At 40.3% G+C, this 21,159-nt stretch overlaps 1 protein-coding gene across 2 annotated transcripts in view; it reads right to left on the reverse strand.

Annotated features, from left to right (window-relative positions):
- SRGAP3 (SLIT-ROBO Rho GTPase activating protein 3) overlaps window positions 1-21,159 on the reverse strand; it is a 212,721-nt gene that overhangs the window by 84,828 nt on the left and 106,734 nt on the right. For both annotated transcript variants that reach the window (XM_063291622.1, XM_063291621.1), the window contains exons 3-4: window positions 13,096-13,258; window positions 1,504-1,566 (exon numbers count right to left, since the gene is read on the reverse strand). In XM_063291622.1, the coding sequence (XP_063147692.1) occupies window positions 1,504-1,566; window positions 13,096-13,258 (226 nt within the window). The remainder of the gene's footprint in view (window positions 1-1,503; window positions 1,567-13,095; window positions 13,259-21,159) is intronic.

A 21,159-nucleotide genomic window follows, 5' to 3' on the forward strand; every position in this document is an offset into this window, starting at 1 on the left:
AAAAAGCCAGGGAGTTTCAGAAAAACATCTGTTTTATTGACTATTCTAAAGGCTTTGACTGTGTGGACCATCACAAATTGTGGCAAATTCTTAGTGGTATGGGGATACCAAGTCATCTTGTCTGTCTCCTGAAGAATCTGTATAATGACCAAGCAGCAACAGTAAGAACAGACCACGGAACAACGGACTGGTTTAAGATTGGGAAAGGAGTACGGCAGGGCTGTATCCTCTCACCCTACCTATTCAACCTGTACGCAGAACACATCATGCAACATGCTGGGCTTGAGGAATCCAAGGCTGGAGTTAAAATCTCTGGAAGAAACATTAACAATCTCAGATATGCAGATGATACCACTTTGATGGCTGAAAGCGAAGAGGAACTGAGGAGCCTTATGATGAAGGTGAAAGAAGAAAGTGCAAAAGCTGGCTTGCAGCTAAACCTCAAAAAAACCAAGATTATGGCAACCAGCTTGATTGATAACTGGCAAATTATCAAGGTGCGAAGATTACTGCAGATGCTGACTGCAGTCAGGAAATCAGAAGACGCTTAATTCTTGGGAGAAGAGCAATGACAAATCTCGATAAAATAGTTAAGAGCAGAGACATCACAATGACAACAAAGGTCCGCATAGTTAAAGCAATGGTGTTCCCCGTAGTAATGTATGGCTGCGAGAACTGGACCACAAGGAAGGCTGAGAGAAGGAAGATAGATGCTTTGGAACTGTGGTGTTGGAGGAAAATTCTGAGAGTGCCTTGGACTGCCAGAAGATCAAACCAGTCCATCCTCCAGGAAATCAAGCCAGACTGCTCACTTGAGGGAATGATATTAAAGGCAAAACTGAAATACTTTGGCCACATAATGAGAAGACAGGACACCCTGCAGAAGATGCTGATGCTAGGGAGAGTGGAAGGCAAAAGGAAGAGGGGCCGACCAAGGGCAAGGTGGATGGATGATATTCTAGAGGTGATGGACTCGTCCCTGGGGGAGCTGGGGGTGTTGACGACCGACAGGAAGCTCTGGTGTGGGCTGGTCCATGAAGTCACGAAGAGTCGGAAGCGACTAAACGAATAAAGAACATGTATGTATGTATATCTCAAATTTGTACTACTGCCCATCTCCCCCCAAGGAGGGACTCTATTAAGCACCAGAACATCAGAAAAGCTACCCTGAAATGAGAATTGGCCCAATCAGAGAAACATTTTGGAAAAATAAAGTCAAAAAAGTCAAAAGCCCTCCATCTTTTACTGTAATAGATGATGCAATTTCAGACTTATCCTCAAATCATATTTAAGAAAATCTGTTTTAAGCTTTGTAATGTAGTTCTGACATAAACAGTTTCCTTGTCCCTGATGAATTCTAATTACCTTGAAATACATCTGGAAATTTTCAAAAATGACCATACTAATTCTGTATTAGTAGACCACACACACACACACACACACTTCACCATATATATTTATTCCTGAATCTCATGTCACAAGTGCTATGGTAAAATTACTCACAGTGTAGAGTTCATTTGTAACCTTCAAGAGTTCTTCATGCATCTGAAGACCAATTTCCTTACTCTGCAACACAAAATAAAAACAGAAAGCTGAACGTGTAGAAGGTTCCCAAGATCTGCTGTAAAGCAAAGAACTGAATAAACATTCACTGTGAGATTTTTAACATTCTTGAAGCTGGAGGTAAACAAGGATTAGCTTTGATCCTATAAACAGTGGTCTTCAACCAGTCATGTAAATGTTCACAGGTTATTGTCTAGGTGGGACATAGGAGAAGTCATTAAATTTTAAGCCTTCAGAGCTTTCCATCAATGATAAGTATAACAACAGAATGCCTGAAATATATAAATGCTCTTGGAAAAAGTGGGATTTTATTTTTATCATATGAGATCCAGATTCTTTGTCAAAATTATTAGTGGTACTTGAGATATAAAAGAATTTTCTGGTAAAAAGCAGTGCAACTACACTATATGGCACTACAGGTTAAGTCCGGTCACTGTAAAAATTATAATAAAAGACTTGTTTATGTTCTTCACAGCGCCCTAGAACATTCTTGCCATAATGTGTTAAATATGACTATAATGAGCAGGATGAGCAGAAATAAAAACATCAGGAAGCAGAGGTGAAGGCAGAGGAGGAATACAGATGAGCAAAAGATACAGATCTGGCTAGAATGAAATACATAAAAAATGATACATTTTAGAACATGTGTACAAACTTCACTTCTCGTGTCTTGATATTACCTAGCCTGGTAACACCAACCACAGAGAACAAGAACCCAACAGTTCGATCCTGTACTATATATGTTCTATGTATATATTTTACATATATTCTACATATATTCTATATATGTTCTATATTCTATTGCGGGGTGGGGAGCAGCAACACAAGGCAAGTATACCATTTGAGCAACAGATGATTTTGGGTAAGTGGAAACTTTTCTGAGTATATCAATTGACCGCAAAAGACAGAATTTACAGCTCCTTCCTCCCCAGTCTTAAAGGAGTGAGAGTTCACACACTGTCACATTATAATCCAAACCACATGATAAAATCACATGAATAAACTTTTAAAGTTGATGTGTGTGTGTGTGCCTGTGTCTGTGTATTTCTGTTATATATATTTTATTATTTATTTATTTATTATTCAAATTTTGCTACCGCCCATCTCCCCCAAAAGAGGGACTCTGGGCGATTTACAATAAAATTAAGACTATAATAATAGACAATTAAGATCTTATAAAAACAAATTACAAATATAAAATACAATATAAGTAAGTATAAAATCCAAGAGGTTAAAAATTCTAATCAGGTGGGAGGGGGTCTAAGGCACGAGCCAACCCCATGAACGGTTGCCCTCCTTCCCGCCCCACACAAGATGGCAGAACCAGGTTTTCAGGGCCCTCCTGAAGGTTGGAAGTGAAGGCACCTGCCTTACCTCTGGGGGCAAGATGTTCCAAAGGGCGGGGGCAACTGCAGAGAAGCCCCCTTCCTGGACCCCGCCAGATGGAATTCTCTTATCGACGGGGTCTGTAACATGCCCTCTCTGCCTGACCGGGTAGGGTGGGTCGATGTTGTGGGGATGAGATAGTCCCTCAGGAAGCCTGGCCTCATGCCATGTAGGGCTTTAAAGGTGATAACCAACACCTTGAATTAGACCCAGAAGCAAACTGGCACCCAGTGCAGCTCACGCAGTAAAGGTGTTATATGTGCCGATCTAGGGGCACCAAAAATAGCCCGTGCGGCTGCATTCTGGACCAGCTGAAGCTTCCAGATACTCTTCAGGGGTAGCCCCATGTAGACCGCATTGCAGTAATCAATATGGGAGATGACAAGGGCATGAGGGACTGTTCAGAGGGCCTCTCACTCCAGGAACAGGCGTAACTGGCGTACAACCCGAAGGTGAGCAAAGGCCCTCCTGGCCATGACTGCCCCCTGCTCTACAAGCAGGAGTCGTGAGTCCAAAAGAACCCCCAGATTACACACTGGGTCTGTCTGGGGCAGTGCCACCCCATCCAGAACTAAAGATGACAATTTCCCGGAAACCGAGGAGCCGTCAACCCACAGCCACTCCATCTTATGAGGGTTCAGCTGAAGCCTGTTGTTCCCCATCCAGGCCCCTACAGCCCCCAGGCACCGAGAAAGGGCAGTCACCGCATCACTTACCTCACCCAGGATGAGATGTATAATTGGGTATCATCAGCACACTGATGATACCTCATCCCATGGTGATGGATGATCTCACCCAGTGGTTTCATGTAAATGTTAAATAAGAGAGGAGAGAGAACCAAACCCTGTGGCACCCCGCAATGGAAGGGCCGAGGATCGGATCTCTCGCTCCCAATCACCACCAATTGGGACCAGCCCTGGAGGAAGGAGGTGAACCAACACAGAACCACGCCGCCCACCCCCAACTCCCTGAGCCGTCCCAAAAGGATACCATGGCCGATGGTATCGAAAGCTGCTGAGAGGTCAAGAAGAGCCAGGATGGATGCGCTACCCCCATCCTGCTCCCACCAGAGATCATCCATAAGTGCGACCAATGCAGTTTCTGTCCCATATCCTGGCCTGAAACTGACTGAAAGGGGTCCAGATAATCCGTTTCATCCAGAATCCTCTGGATGGATACACACACACACACACACACACACACACACACTGTATATATATAGCAAGATTTCTGCTCTGACCAGCCAAGATCCTAACTTCATTTGAGAAGCCAAATATATTCTACCTCCACGAAAATATATATTTACAAAATACTTATTGCAATCATTCACATTTAAACTTGTTTCATTTATTCATACAACCCATACTTGCTTACACTAATTGTCTTCTAAAATTAATTTTCTAAATGCTTCATCCATATTTGACAAATATCATCCGCACATGAGAACTCAATAGAGATAGATCTGTCTTCTAAACGTAAATAAATGGAGTGAGTTGCCCAGAGTCATTGACTTGGGTGGCATGGAAGTATGGTTGACAAATAAATTAAATATAATAACAAGGCTTGCTAAAATTCAAACACCTACAGATTTCCCATACTTCCCTTTTTTTTTTTTTACTGATTAAGGAACAAAACAAACAAAAACATTATTTTATATTTTGTTCCACAAAGAAAAATGTTTTCTGCTTGTATAAATCCTTTACATCTGTATTCTGAATTAGAGTTTAGGATGGTTCATAACTAGGACTAGCAAAGATAACATGATCCCCAGTCATGCTAATGGAGGGTGAAGGGAATTCATACATGTAGAGGATGAAGCCTGCATTATGTATTCCTACAAAAAAAGAAAAGAAAACAGGAGAACATTTGCACAAGCTCTTAAATTGCAAGCAGATGGAAAAAGGCCTCCTCCTGTTATCTCTGTTCAAGCACTTAGTTTGCAACTGCTGTTCAGTGGCCAAGGAAATAAATATACCACATAGATACTCAAAACCTCAATATTTATTATGGACAGTGTTCCAACTCCAGCCCACCAACTAAACTGTTTAACAGTTACAAGTGCTCTTTCCCGCTTTTTCTGAGTGCCCTTAATCCATGCAATGAGCACATTCCTCACATGTGGACCAACTTCTGTGAACTTTAGTGGAGGAAGGTGGGAAACTAACATAAAAGCAAAACAACCTGTCCCTTCTTCTTCCCTCCCCCTTGTAAGTCCTTTGCTGTTGATGGCTTTTACGTAAAGAAGCCACAGGAAAAGCAAGGGAAATCTGCTTTCCACCCTGGAATTTTCAGTGCATGGCCCAGGGCACCAGGAAGGGAAATGTCAAGAAGTAAGAAAGGCTCAACCAATTCCTTCGTGCGTTCCACACACACACACCCTGGAGCTTTGTGTGGCTCCCACTCTTATGTCATTCAGGAAATTACCAAAGACCTAGTTATTCTCTCAAGCCTTGGAGACATGGTAACTGTGGAGAATTCCCTCCTTTTTTTTTTTTGGCTTTATTTTGTTTTATTTGGAGCGGAATTGTTTTGTTTTGGTATTGGTATTTTTGCTTTCTGGTGAGTTCAATTTTTATATGTTGTTTTTTTAAATAAGCCACCCAGAGTAATTTAGGAGTTGGGCAGCCTACAAACTAAATCAACAAACAAATGCATAAATTCATAAATAAAATATTAAAATCATCAGTAGAAGGACATATTATTTGACCATGAGCATGATGGATCCTTTGCAAATAATTTTTGGGCCTTTTTGTTTTTCCACAAAAGGAAAATGTTTGGAACAGAAAGACAGTAGTTGTGGTACAGAAATGTTTTCATTGCAAAGATCCAAGATTTTCCCTAGTTTGTAGCCTCAGTGTTTAGTTCTCAAATGTACTCTGCTATAAACCTTTCCTAAGAAAATTTACTATTGCACTAGGGAGGACTTAAGTTTTATGTAGCAAGAAACCACAACCAGTAGAGGACAAGTCATGATATCTTTACATGACCATTGCAACAAGAAAATCAGGGTTGCTTCTAAACAGTATAAAGAAGTTGAGAGACAGGTTTATACCCCCCGAGTCACCTCATCAACAGAAAAATGAATGGTATGAGAGTATACCAGCTCAGTGTAACTAATAAAAAGCCCTGGGCTAGTGGCCTGAGAATAGATCATGTCTCTCAGGCAAAGGTTGTTGTAACAAATGCCCCAGCTTTTTTTTGACAGATGGGACCTTCTGACAGATGGGACCTTCTGACCCATCACCACCCAATCCTGAGGGCCAAATAATAATGGTAATAATAATAAAAACCCAAACCTGAATCATAGATCCAAATCCAGCTGGCAGAATTTTTTTTCCTGAACTTCTATGCAGTTCTGGTTTGACCCATTCCTTACACAGGAGGTTATCCCACTTAGAACATTAACATAATGCTATCGCTGTACTATTAGAGATGGGTACTATACACTACATCTCTACCAAAAACAGTGTTATGATGTCATAAAACAGGTTGTGCTCTATGGCTGCAGAAGGAAAATTCCACTAGTGACAGAACGCTGTTGGTGAAGGAGGGAAAAAAAGTTATTTTTGTTAGGTAACAAGGGCTGAAGTATTTTTCAGAACTCTGGTCAATTATGGAATTATCCAAGGAATAGCTATTCATTTTTTTCTATTCCTTCTGCTCACCCCGCCAGATTTAGCAGAGAGACCAGGCTCCGGGCCCCCTCTATTCAACAATATCACCTTGTCGGACCAAGAGCCATACCTTCTCTGTGGCAGCGCCTGCCTTAAGGAACAGTATCCCCCCACCCCCAAAGATTCAGACGGCCTTTCATAAGACCCCGAGGACCACTCAGTCACTGGGAGTTGGGTGGCATATAAATGTAATAGATGATGATGATGACGACGACGGCTATGTTGACAACAACCTGGCTGTTCTCCAGGTTCAGGCCAGGAGTTTAGGCAAACTCTGTTTATCATTTATTGTTTTTAATTGTTGAGTTTTTAATCTGTATACTCCACCCAGAGTCACTGTTCTGAGATGGGTTCCCCAGCATACTGGCTGGGGAATTCTGGGAGTTGAAGTCCACACAGCTTAAAGCTGCCAAGGTTGAGAAACACTGCTTTAAATAATAGAAATAATGGATTTTGTGGATAAAAACTAATATGATTCTCAACACAGTTTCCCATAGGCACTCAACTACACTTACCAGGCTTCCTGCCCCCACCTTACATTTTATATTTACATTTATATGTGCATGTGTATACACACAAAAAGGTATTCAATTTTTCTTTACTCCCTAGAATGTCTTTGGCTCCACATGGTCCCAGTTTTGCAAAAGCACATAATCTCTCCTCAGAATTTCAAACATAAGTCCAATGTGGTTAGGGATCCCTGAAATAAAATACGGGTGCTCAAGGCGAGGAACAATTGCCCAAATTAAAGATAAAATACAGACCCATATTTCATAGCTGTCTGTCAGGACTAAATGAACCATTTTGCCCTCTGAGTCATCAATATTTTATTTCTATAAATCTTTTGAGGGCTTTTGCGAGAAATATTTTGCACCACAAATATTAATGGAAAATTTATAGCTCATTTTACCCTACTGAAAGTATGAATCCCTACAAGTTCACACTTCTTTAGATTGAACTCCAATAATTAAACTTTGAAAATATGGATTGAAAGGAACTCAGTCCACTTTCATTCTATAAACCTTGTTTACACCTTACGTCCTTCCTCTTTTCTAAAACTATAGGAACTAGGAATTGGTTGTTCTATATCGTTGCTGACGAGAAGAGTTAGGAGCTATTGATTAACCAGCTGCCATGATAAGAACAAGAAAAAAATCACCACATATTCCCTGGCCCTAATTACAAGGTAAGTAACTTTGGATGGCAGAATGCCTTGTCCATATATAGCAGACCAGCTGTTGAAGAGACAGGCAGTAACTATTATCCAAAGACTGACAAAAGGCCATTTTACATCCTCACTCATCTAATGTATCAATTATTGTTGACTTACTTTTAAAAGGGAAAAAAATTCACCTTAAAGGCTTATTTCATTTTACTTCCTTGGATGCTAAATTCTGCCATATAGCTATTAAAATTTGGCAAGAGCTGACATCTCCCAAGTATGTTTTTCACTCTTGCCATAAAGCTTTGGTTAGGGATGAAGTCTTAGTTTTACACAATACCATGATTTTACTCTCAGTATTTAGGTCATTCAGTCCTTTTAGTTTAATATTAACAATAGTATGTTTATATCTTTCACTGTTTATAGTAACTGTTTTTATTTACACAGCAAAAATACCCATTTGCAATGGAAAATTTCAGCATCTATTACCATTTCTGCATGTATCGCCCCACAAGATGTCAAAACCTATTAATAACTCAAAGGAGGAAATTAAAAGTGACATTGTTGAAACAAAATGTTACTCTAATTTACAATCAGGGAAAATCTTCAACAGCTGCAAAACAATTAGGACTGTTCCTAACCCTTAAGGTGCCAACCATTTCATAGCACATGTTATTAAAATAGATTTGAGCACAATCTCTGTAGAACTGAATAAAATCCTGGAAAATTTATTTCAAGAAACAATCTTCCGTTAACTGAAGCAACAAGTACGGGCCTCATTCATGCAACCATTCTGAAGTGACTTCCATCCCCCTCAATTTTCACATGATAAAATAATCCTGTTTTTGTGCTTCATTCTTATTCATTAAACTAGTTCACATTAGTCACCCTTGCTTAAAACTATCCAGTGGCTAGTTCATGAAAAAAAACCATGGGGTACAATTTCAAATTTAAAAAGCTAACTGTCTCCAGTATGTAGTAATTGATCAAAATATCTTTTTACAAAATCAACAAGATCTTTTTGTCATAGGTATCTACTTTGGAAGTTTATGGCTGGGAAGATGGTAAATCCTGCCCTCAGTGACAAACACTTGGCCTGCTGATATTCTAATGTCAAGCAATAATGCCATGATGTCAGATGTGTGCTTTGTTTTCTTGAACGCTACCCAAATATAGCAAATACAGGTAGTCCTCATTAGCGACTGCCTCATTTAGCAACCATTCAAAGTTATGACAATGATGAAAAATAACTTTGTGACCAACCCTCACATTTACGACCTTCGCAGGTCTGTAAAGCAAAGGAAAGCTAAAGTAAGATCATAAGCACAGTTGTGGTTTCACTTAGCAACCGCTTTGCTTAATGAGTGAGTTGCCAGTCCCAAGTGTGGTCACTAAACAAGGACTACCTATATATAAATAGGAAAGAAAAGGCTTGGAGTGATGCAAACTTGGTTAAAGGGAAGAAAGGCTCGCTTTGGAAATGTAAGGTACTGTTTGTACATGGGTAAATTTCACCAGTAAAAGCATATTCCAACACCAACCAAGCCTTCAGCTGTGGCTTTAACTCATTATTTCCAGAGACATGTAAACTCTACTGAGATGTCAACCACAAGGGAGATGTTGTAAACAGAATCTCAGATGCACACGCAAAACTGAATAATGTGGCTTCAGCCTGATTAAAAACAGGTGCTACACATGGAACGCTGCAGATGGAGTCAGGCCTAATGTTACCCCTTTGTCAGTGTAGTAAGTGGAAGAAATATTGTTAATACCAATCTAATGGACCTGCAGTTTCAAACTACCTTCCCAAGAATCACTATTGGAACTCTAACCACAACTATGCCTATAAAGGTAAAGGTTTCCCTTGACATTAAGTCCAGTCATGTCCAACTCTTGGGGGCGGTGCTCATCTCCGTTTCAAAGCCGAAGAGCCGGCGTTTGTCCGTAGACACTTCCGTGGTCATGTGGCCGGCATGACTGAACTGAACGCCGTTACCTGCCCGCCGAAGCGGTACCTATTAATCTACTCACATTTGCATGTTTTCGAACTGCTAGGTTGGCAGGAGCTGGGACTAGCAACGGGAGCTCACCCCGCCACGCGGATTTGAACCACCGACCTTCCAATCGGCAAGCTCAGCAGCTCAGCGGTTTAACCTGCAGCGCCACCGCGTCCCATATAACTATGCCTATACATTTAATCAAATAAATGTGCCAGTAAATAAATGCACTCATTCATTCATTCATTCATTCATTCAGCAAATTTATATAGCCTTTCATCTTAATAATAACTTTAGGCAACTAACAAAATATACAGATAAAAACACAATATGTATTTTTTAAGCACTATGAAACAGCAGCAATTTAAAAATGATTGAGGCATCTCACAGCTATTTCACAACATAAAACAAGACATCCATACTAGGCTCCACTAACATTCCAACCCCATTGCCTGAGGGAAAAGCCAGGTCTTCATGGACTTCTGAAGCCAATGAGATTTGGGGGCCATCTGAATTTCATAGGGGAGCTTGTTCCATAAGGCAGGCACCATGACTGAGAAGGGGCACACCTCCTGGGTCCCATTAGATTATGTTGTTTCATAGGAGGGACCTGCCAAATCTGATGGAACAGGCAGAAACCATTAGAGACAGGTGATCTCACAAGTAACCTGGTCCTATTCCATGCAGGACTTTAAAGGTAACAACTAACATACTGAATTACACCTGGAAGCCTACAGAGAACCAGTGCAGCTCTCATAGCAGTGGGTTATGTGGGAGTACCATGGTGCACCCAAAACTACATACGCTGCTGCACTCTGCATGCTTTTCAAGGGCAGCCCCAAGTAGAGTTGTCGATGAAGATTCTCAGTCATCCAGGTGGAATTGTCTGTAGGTTGAGTCATGGCAACTGGATTTCTTTCTTTTTGATAGTGAACATTTCTACCAAAAAGAAAGAAATCCAGTAGCTGTGACTCAACCTACAAACCCAAGTACAGTTCATTGCAATAGTCCAATTGGAAAGTCACTAAGGCGTGAGTGACCATGAATAATGACTCCCAATCCAAGAATAGGAACAACTGATGCATAAGATGAATTTGTAAAACAGCCCTTCTAGCCAGAGCTGCCACCTGCTCCTCAAACAGGAGTCACGAGTTGTGCCAACAACCTTGTTTGGGGAAGTGCTGCCCCATCCAGAGTGAATGATGCAAAATGTTCAGATCCAAGGGTCTCCAACAATCACAGCTACTCAGTCTTATTAGGGCTGAGTCAAACCATTATTCCCTATCCAGAACCTCACTGCCTTCAGGCACTGGGAAAGAAACTTGACTGCATTGCTTGGATGACTCAGAGAGAGATGTACAACTGAGTATCATCAGCATAGTGATGATACTTCACCTGTACCAATGAATGACCTCACCCAATGATCTCATGTGGATGTTAAATAGGAGTGGGAAGAGACTCAAGCCTAGAGGCACACTGTAAAGCAGAGCCCTACGCCTAGATCTCTCACCACCACCACCACCAACAACAACAACTGGAGCCAGCCTCGGAGGAAACTGTGTCCCCCAGTCCCAACCCCCTAAACTAATTCAGAAGGATACCATGATTGATGGTATTGAAAGCTGCCAAAAGTTCCAGGAGTTCCAGGATGGAGATACTGTCCCCATCCCAAGCCTGCCAGAGATTATCTACAAGGTCAATGCCATCTCAGGAGTATAATTTGGCCCAAAACCTAACTGAAAAGGGTCTAAATAATTAATTTCCTCCAGGGCCCTTTTTGAAACTCTCCAGGACAGTTGGATCTAGCAGTTGCATTTTAACAGAGGACAAACCATCACTTCCTTTAAAGCAGGCAGAACTGTCCCCTCTCACAAAGAAACATTTACCACCAAGGGGATCCAAGATCATGTCATCTCCTCAGAGGCCTTGACCAGCCAGGGGAGACCTGGATCTAAAGCATGGCCGAGGGCCTTTTCCACTTCCTCTAGATTAACAGGTTCAAATGCTGCCCAGATAACTGAGCACGATGGTGTCACACGCAATTCTGTAAGACCTGCACAGCCAGAATCCAACTCGAAGCAAATCCAAATGTCTTTATCCAACAGATGCCTAGAAAAGTCTGCACAGAGAACCTGCAGTGGTCCCCGTGTTCCCTCCTTACCCAGGAGTTACCTGCAATAGACTCCCAGCAATAACAGTAGAGAAATAAGGTACTGAGATGAACAGATTGAATAAGTCCCTCCTCCATGCAACAGAGTGTGGGGGTGGGGGGGAGCTACAGAGAACTCCCAGGCTAACAGAGGGCAATCTGTCTATGACAAGGGACTAATGATGGTATCTCCTAACTCCCAATCACATTCCCACTGCCTCAAGACAAAAAGGTACTAATAATTGATATAAGACATAATTGATATCTTGGCTCAGGACTGTGGTGGCCATCAATTCCCAAACTGCCTCCGATTTCAAGTCCAGAGGAAGCAGGTTGAAAACTCCAAAACTGTAAGGCACCAACTCAGCCACAGCATTGAGCAGCTTAGGCAGGGAAGAACCTGGACTGCTTCAGTTCCATTTCTCTAGACTGACCCTAATAAAAATGAGCTATTTAATACACTGCTACATTATATTCCTCTGAAGATTGCCACAAGTTTGTCTGCCTCCTAACAAAGCTAAGAAAATGGAGTAGATATTGGCCAGTCTAAAGCATGACATTTTGCATATCTAATACCCATCCAGAATAGTGTCTCTTGCATTTACCTTCATAACTTTTCAGGTTCTTTTAACTTGCCCAGATAAATGCAGGCTATTGTGATGCCATGGCAAAAGTAACTGATACTATTAAAATGGAATACAGATTATTACAAAACAAAGGAAAAATCCATAATCCAGCTAATCATGATATTAGCTGTCACCTATTTTGTCCTGGGTTAAAATGGATATGTCAACACCAGCAAATCCTTGTCAACCTCAAACATGCGAATGCTGGGAAAATGCTATGCATTTAGGAGTCCAAAATATAGTCTACCACAGAGAAACAGAAAACCTTCAGTATAATAAAACATGTCCAGGTAGATTTCCTTATTAATAGGAAAAGAGTGGACATTTCAACACTCAAATCTTATTTCTTCTTCTCTCCCCGGCAAGATTTTATCCAATTCTCATTCCATCCCTCTTTTCCCACACAGAACCTTCAAGAAAAGGTTCCATCAGCATCCATTCTTATTCTTCTGTATATATGACATGCACCCACAGAATTGAATTGGTTTTAGGTTTGACCCTTCTTTTGCCAGACAAGTTTACCTTTACACATGTTTACCTTTTTAAACAGCCGAATAACATCCTCACTTATCTGGGAAAGCCTGACAATGACATTATTCATGAAGATATCATTCAGAGTGGCATGGTCTCTGCTCTCTCTTCGGGTCTGTGTCAATACCAGATACCAGCAGTTCACAGGAGAAAGAAGGTGCTGATCCTTCCTACAAGCAGAGAGGAAGGAAAAATGAAAAAAAAATTTTTTTAAAAAAACTAAGTTCATACATGAGGGCATTTTCTTTGATCTCAATAGTAATGATTTTTGTGAATACACTCTGCTTTTGCAAAGTTTGCCGAAAGAACAAAAAGAGCCTTAATTCACCTTTCCTGTGAATTGTGCTTTTTCTAGATGGTTGCCTCAGCCTATTACAGATCATTAGCCAGTATGATGTGACCGTTTGTGGTTGAAAAAAAATGAAGATACAGAATCATAATACAAAGCTGGTATTTAGAACCGGGCAATAATTGTTCTCTTTTGCACTAGCAACGCAATCTTATACATATTTATTTGAAAGCAGCTCACCTATTTTTCCAAGCACAGTTCACTTCCTGTATGCATGCAAAGCTCTAATGACTGAAGAATTCGCATCAGTGTAGTGAGTGGAATAGTCAGAAAAAAAAAATTCCCCCACAAGATTGAATGACATTAACATACATATTTCAAAACGTTCACTTCAAACATACAGTGCCCTACAAAACAGAAATATACCATAACATAAATCTGTAGATTGTCTCACATAGTACAATATAGTAATAATGTTTTCAAAATATGAAACACCTAATTTACCATGAAATAGCCCACTGAATAATGAGTTCTTACATGTTTTTATGGATTTCAATTTCAATTTTTCAATTGATTTTATTATAGTCACTCACCAGTACAAGATACAATTCTATAAAAATATGCACATTAGCCATTAGCCATAAAATATGAGCCATCTAAATTAAAATAATTTTAAATTTGAGTTTACAATTTCCAATTAAGTGTTAAAATGCGTTTGGATCACAAAGTAAGTGAGCCCCTTAATCAAGATTGTTTAAAAACAATCTTATTAATTTGCATTATCATGACTAATATTCTATCAGGTATAAGTGTCGATAAAAATATATGTAAAATATTAAAAGTGATAAAAAGAGTAAAATATCATATATAAAATGTGTTATATAGACCACAAAGTTATTACAAGGGATACATTACTATATTTTTCCAATCATAATCTGACGTATCTTCATAGCAGCTGCGCAGAATCTGGCTACTTGCACCGTGACAGTTGGATATTCATCTATAAGTAACATTTGCATACAATCTATATCTTTCCATCTAGGGCATTTACTAATCAAAAGTAGTATTAGTTTACTCCTGAACTCTTTATAAAAAGGACAATGGAGAAGCACGTGGTCTGTAGTTTCTCTCTCTCCATTGTTACAAGGGCACCGCCTTGCAGCTATTGGGATTTTTTTGTATCTGCCTTCCAAGACTGCAGAAGGGAGTGCATGGCTTCGACCTAGGGAGAAAGCTTTCCGCTGGCTAGGAATTTCAAGGTGAGAAAGGTAGTTAGCAGTATTGACAATATATCTATTATGCTCTGAAGACAGGAAATGAGGGACATGTTTTTATGGATCACATATGTACCCCAGTAGCATGCATAGGGCTTTCCTATATTATCTACACAATTCCTTTTTGAGGCAATCTATGCCAGCGTTTCTCAAGCTTGGCAATTTTAAGACAGGTAAACTTCAACTCCCAGAATTCCCCAGGGCTGGGGAATTCTGGGAGTTGAAGTCCACCCGTTTTAAAGTTGCCAAGCTTGAGAAACACTGTTATATGCTGAGAAACAAAGACTGCCACAAAGCCTTGAAAATTAATAGCAGGGCATTATTTAAGGAGGGAAGGAGCAGCAGTCTACAAACAGCACTCTTAAATTATACTTTTCTCCCCCCAAAATATTGAAGGACAGACTTTGAAACTTACTCCCAAACTCTCTCCATTAACACTGTTTTTACTGACAAAATATCCTTGGGATTTGAACACTGGAATCCAAATGTGACACTATCTTCTGAAGTACTGAGGACAGTTGATGTCTTATGGATTTGCTTATAGGTAAGGGATGGGTTGTGGGGAGAAGAGTATCTGTTCGCAGCCTTATTAGGGGTGAAGAGCTACCAAACTTGTTTGTACTTGTGGTGACGAAGATTGGAAGTCACTTCTTTATATGTTTCTTTTTTCTTTATTTCACTCTTCCCTTTTTTCTTTCTTCTTTTTTTTTCTTTTTCTTTCTTTTTTTTTTATCCTGCCTTTAGGATGGAATAGAAGAGGAAACTTACCTGAGTGGAAGAAGAATTGTTTTGGATGTGCTTTGCTTGGCATAAGCATCAGTGCCAAACCTTTTTGTAAGAGCATGTTACATTTTACGTATGGTTTCTTATCAGAGCAGAACTTTATTTTATTTTTTTATTTTCTATCCTGCCTTTATTATTTTTATAAATAACTCAAGGCAGCAAACACACCTAACACTCCTTCCTCCTCCTATTTTCCCCACAACAACAACCACCTTGTGAGGTGAGTTGGGCTGAGAGGGAGTGACTAGCCCAAGGTCACCCAGCCGGCCTTCATGCCTGAGGCGGGACTAGAACTCTCAGTCTCCTGGTTTCTAGCCTGGTGCTTTAAGCACTAGACCAAACATTTACTCTCTCTTTTTGCTTTCCTTTCTCTGAGTTTAGTTTTTATTACAGCAATTAAAAGCTTCAATAAAAAGTCCTTAGGACAGTTCACTCTTATTCCTGCCATGTTTCAGCATAATTTTTTTTTCCCCTGCCAAAAGCATCCATGAAAGAAGTGGCAATATAATTAGAGTTCCTTTATTTGTCACTGGCCTCACTGCTTGCAGAGAGGATGTTTTCAAGCAATCAACACCAGTATAACTCCCTGAAATTAAACAAGTGACCTGCAAGGAGGAGGCACCCTCAGTTAAACTGTTAGTTTATACAGGCATTTCCCTGCAACACAAGTATAGCTAAAACAGGGAGGAAGGAGGGACATCTATACATGCAGAAGCCCATTCACAACCTCCCCACCCATTCAGATGCTCATAGCGATATGTGCATGCTTACAACAAAGAAGTCTGACTGCTAAAGAATCAAGGAGGTATCTCCAAAAGAGATGAATGAGAAAGTGCACGGACACGTGCCTGCAGATAAAAAGGTATTTCCATAAAACTCTGCAGTTCATCAGAGGTGCAAAAGATTCCTGGCCCTGTAAAGAATCATAGCCTAAATAAAGACTGTGAGCTAAGGGGAATATCCATACTGCACACAGACGCACACAGAGAGACACGTACAAACACATAAACATATCTGTTCAGAAGTATACGTATACCAAAGTTAAATTTATATATACAGAGTTAAAGCATCAAAAGGCACATGTACATATGCACAACAGAAGCTTTAAAATAAAATATTTCTTGCATTTTCCCAGATTTGGCTCAAAAATGTCTGTTGCAAATACTGTTAGTTATACAGGTTGTCCTCACTTAACGACCTAATTAGGACTAGAATTTCCATTGCTAAGCAAAGCGGTCATTAGGCGAAACGTCACATAACCACACCTTTTAGCGATGGCAGTTCCAATAGTCTGGTTGTGGTTATTAGGTGAGAAACCCACGTTTCTCCTGCCCTCCACTTCAACTCCCACCACCCGCCTATCTCCCCACCATCTCTGCCCTTTTGGCCACTCCACACTCCGCCTCTGTCATCTACCCCTGCCGCCCCCCGCAGCTCCCCGGGCAAAGGTGGCAGCTGTCGGTGCTGTGCAAGGCCTCACGAAGCCCACACCACCGCCCTGCCTCCTCCCTGGCCAGGCCTGGCGAGCTCCCTTCAATGGACTGCTTTCTAGAACTTTACCTCTGGTATTTAGGCCATATTTCTTTACACTATTGCTTGTTTTCTTTTTTTAAAAAAAGTTCATCAGTGCACCATTTCATGATTTTTCCTGTCACTTGAGGTAAAAGGGTTTCACCCAAGCTCCCAATATTTATTCTTCTGGATTATTTGTGAGCTGAATTTTTTTTAAAAACTCCAGTGCCTCCATGCTGTACCAATGAACTTATTTTAAAAAAATAAAAGAAACCCAATGAAACAGTGAATAGCTCAGGGAAAGAAAAAATTGTTTTTTTAAAAAAATGTCTCTGCTAGGTTTTGAACCAGCAACCCTCTGCATGTCAAGCAACATTATAACCATTATGCTATTGGAACACCATTGCTAACAGCAGCTACAACAGAGATTAAATTACTGCAAGGGCAATGACCATTGATCCGTGTGCAGTAGTCAAGTGCAGGGCCTTGCCTAAAATAAAGGGCAACAAGTAAATTGAAAGTATACAAACACTGAAACTCTGGATATATGCATTACTTTTTTAAATGTTGTGTTCCCTATTTTAATTATTATCCACTTTGAATAGAGTTGTGGGATGCAAACTGAATTACAAAACTAAAAAGATTTGGAATAGTTTCCTTATTATTAAGCTGCCATACCACCCAGATACATTTGCATTCACAAGTCTTTAGATTTGGTAGGAGATATCTTCCCAAGCTAAATGTCCTTAGGTAAAGGTAAAGGTTTCCCTTGACGTAAAGTCCAGTCGTGTCCGACTCTAGGGGGCTGTGCTCATCTCCGTTTCAAAGCCAAAGAGCTGGCGTTGTCCATAGGACACTTCCGGGTCATGTGGCCAGCATGACTCACGGAACGCCGTTACCTTCCCGCCGAAGCGGTACCTATTGATCTACTCACATTTGCATGTTTTCGAACTGCTAGGTGGGCAGGAGCTGGGACGAGCAACGGGAGCTCACCCCGCCGCGCGGTTTCGAACCGCCGACCTTCCGATCGACAGCTCAGCGGTTTAACCCGCAGCGCCACAGCGTCCCTTATGTCCTTACCCCAAGCTAAATTAGTTGATCACAGCTTCTATTCTTCTGTATATTTATGCTGTACTTTTCTTGGAATCATAGTTTTTATGCTGCTTCCTAGAACTTTACCTCTGGTACTCGGGCCACATTTCTTTACCCTACTTATTATTTTTTGCCCAGATAGAATTTGGCCCTTCTGGGGGATCTATTGATACATTTGTAGCCAGCAGCCAAAACTTATTTCAAGCTCAATCCAACTACTACCCATAAGCATTCACAGTTTCTGCATGTATAATATTTAGGTCACTGATTATTGAAGGCCTCTCAGAATCCCAAGAAATTACTCCTTGCAGTGGGTTGTGTCACTGCCAATGAGTTGTTGATTCAGAATGGGTGGTTAGTTCATTTTCTGGATAAACTGAAAGCATATGGCCCTATTGTTGGTGGGTGTTCGAAATTCTTAAACCAGCATAACCATAAACTCACGCTCTTTACCTTCTTTTCCATGGTTCCCTCTGAAACTACTTCATCTTTCTTTGTTATTTTTGTCATATCAGAATCCAAGGAGAGACCTAATTTTTAATTCCAAAGACTATTTTGCAGCCAACTTGTTTAGCAGAGAGATCCTTAATAACCAATTTTATTTTCTATAGTTTATAAACTGCTCAATCCAATAAGTTTCAAGCAGCTTACCTAGGGGAAAAATGCAAAATTAAAACTAGATATTACTGTTATAGTTAAAATCAATGTTGGAATTATATGGCCTGGCTGGATGCTTGCTCTGTCTTTAATTTGTGATCTAGAAACCTACAGGCTAAAAGTGGCCTATGCCCACTAAATTCTGGGAACCTTGTTGGGTTCCTCTTATTTTCAAATGAGATAAACAAGCAGTTTTTGTCTAATTCTAGGAATACCAAGAATCCTCAAATAATGTTCCATGTGTTACTCCTGTTAGTGCGCCTCATTTTTGCTGAACCTCAGTGCATATGTTCTGTTCATAGTATTCCACTGCAAAAACACCTGCATTTCTAGTTTCAGAGGGTACACATCTACTTGCATACATATGAATGAGAGCACTGTGTATCACCAGATACTTACCCAAATAGTGTAAGACAATGAAAATACATATAGCAAAATGTATTAGGAATTGCAGCAGTCATTTAACTAATGCTCTGCTCAGAGTCCCTCTTCGGGGGGAGATGGGCGGTAGTATAATTTTGAGAAATAAAGTTCTCAAATCTCGACCAACTTACTTTAAATTGGGTTATTTTATGGATTTGACAATCCAGCTGTCTTGAGTGCTCAATCAGCTGAGAGACCATGAAAGAACATCTGGGAGTGACTGAGTTATTGAAAAGGATTTGGGGTGAGAATTAACACAGAGATCAGATTTTCAGGAGCCCACTTTATTTATCTACAGTAGGCCTACCAGATCTATGCCGTACAAATATAGATGTCAACTAGATAGAAGTTAGGAGATAAGGAAAACACTAACTCTTTGTTGCTATCCATTGGTTGTCCCAATTTCTGCAGCCCAGATCTGCAGAAATCTGATAGTCGTAATCCACAGACATGTAGGTCAGGATTGGCCTTCAAAATTTATGCAAGGTAATCAGTGATGGGATAACCACAATGAATTGGTGGTGGATTCCAGCGCTGCTGCTGGTTCCCAGGGAGAGAACACATTCCAGACTGATAAGAGACTTCGCAACCAGGGCTCTGTTGATGGGAAGGTTAAGAGGTTCAAGGTAGCTCCGCCCTAGAGCCCTTTCTGGGTTATTTTCCCTCAGGTTAGCGATTAGCCCTAGTCTGGCAAGATTCTGTCTGTAAGGTGAGAACAATAAAGAACTAGAGTTGAATTACCGACTCAGCATGGTTCTTAGCCTGGTTTCCTGACAGAATTCAAGCCTATTCACTAGGGAAAGAAAAGATACAAATGGTCAGGGTGCTGAGGAATGTTATTAATGTGTAAAGCAAATAAATGATTCAGCTTTGTTAAGCTCATTTTCCATTTTCCCTTTGAAACCATTATGTTCAATAATATATTACTTCTATTTAAAATTGATGAACCACTTTAGAAGCTTCAGCAGCAGCACAATTTCTCCCATTCATTCTACACTTTGAGGCCTCTAAAAACAGGGAAGGTCTCATGAATTCACTACTATATATCAAGGTTTTACCATACAGAAGACACTCTTAGACAGCAAACTGAAAGAACAACTCTACCTGTGATTGCAATAGCATGCTATAAAGGTTGAAACCTTTTAGGAAACAAACTATATTCAATAAGCTAGGGAAATAAAGCCCTAATTTGCTTAACCTACAAGATGTTCAACAGTCAGAGCAAGTATGAATGAATTCCTCTTGAGGCCATGCAATTTAGAGTATCAGGCTTAAAGAAAAAGCCAACAAAATGTATTTTAGATTTAAGCAGTAAACTACAGACTTCTTGAAGACTGTTGATCTGTACATAAGAATACAGTGCTGACTACAGGAAGAACACATTCCTGTGGATCATACATAAGATCTTCCATAGCTGATGTTGGTTTGCTGCAACCAACCAAGCTTGAGTTGCAAGCTTCCTCAATGTTCATGCTAAGCAACAGTCAGCTATCCTTATGCATATAATTAAAATAAACTACACGAAGCTGATATTCCATTTCCTCCCAGACTAATGTTCATCCGTATCTGCTTCAGAGAGCAGGCTAAGAAGCAGATAAAAGTCTATGCATACAGGACATACCTGTGTTTAATATCTTCTAGATCAGTCTTTTCACCATGTTGATTCTGAATTCTGGGAACTGCACTCTAAAGGACACTAGACTAAGTACAATATTCTAGACTAGTCAATCATTCCCATCGATTTGCTGTAGTAAGAAAGTACAAAGCAGAGAGGGGCACACCAGCATATGGGAAGTTTTTATCTTCCAAGTACCTTTCCCATGTACTCAAGGTAGCAGGAATTCATTTGTAATGTATGACTAGACTGTGCTCTAAATATATTAATTCACTGAACTACTGTATTAGTTGGGTTCATATCCAGGCAAACTGTGGTAACATTATTCTTAAAGCTAGCAAGCCTAATACATTATCCCTACTTATTCCTATTACTTAGTTCCATCAAACACATGCTTTTAAATAGCAATCACAATCTTCAAATGAC

Source organism: Candoia aspera, chromosome 2, assembly GCF_035149785.1.
Source record: "Candoia aspera isolate rCanAsp1 chromosome 2, rCanAsp1.hap2, whole genome shotgun sequence".
Classification (NCBI taxonomy): Eukaryota; Metazoa; Chordata; class Lepidosauria; order Squamata; family Boidae; genus Candoia; species Candoia aspera.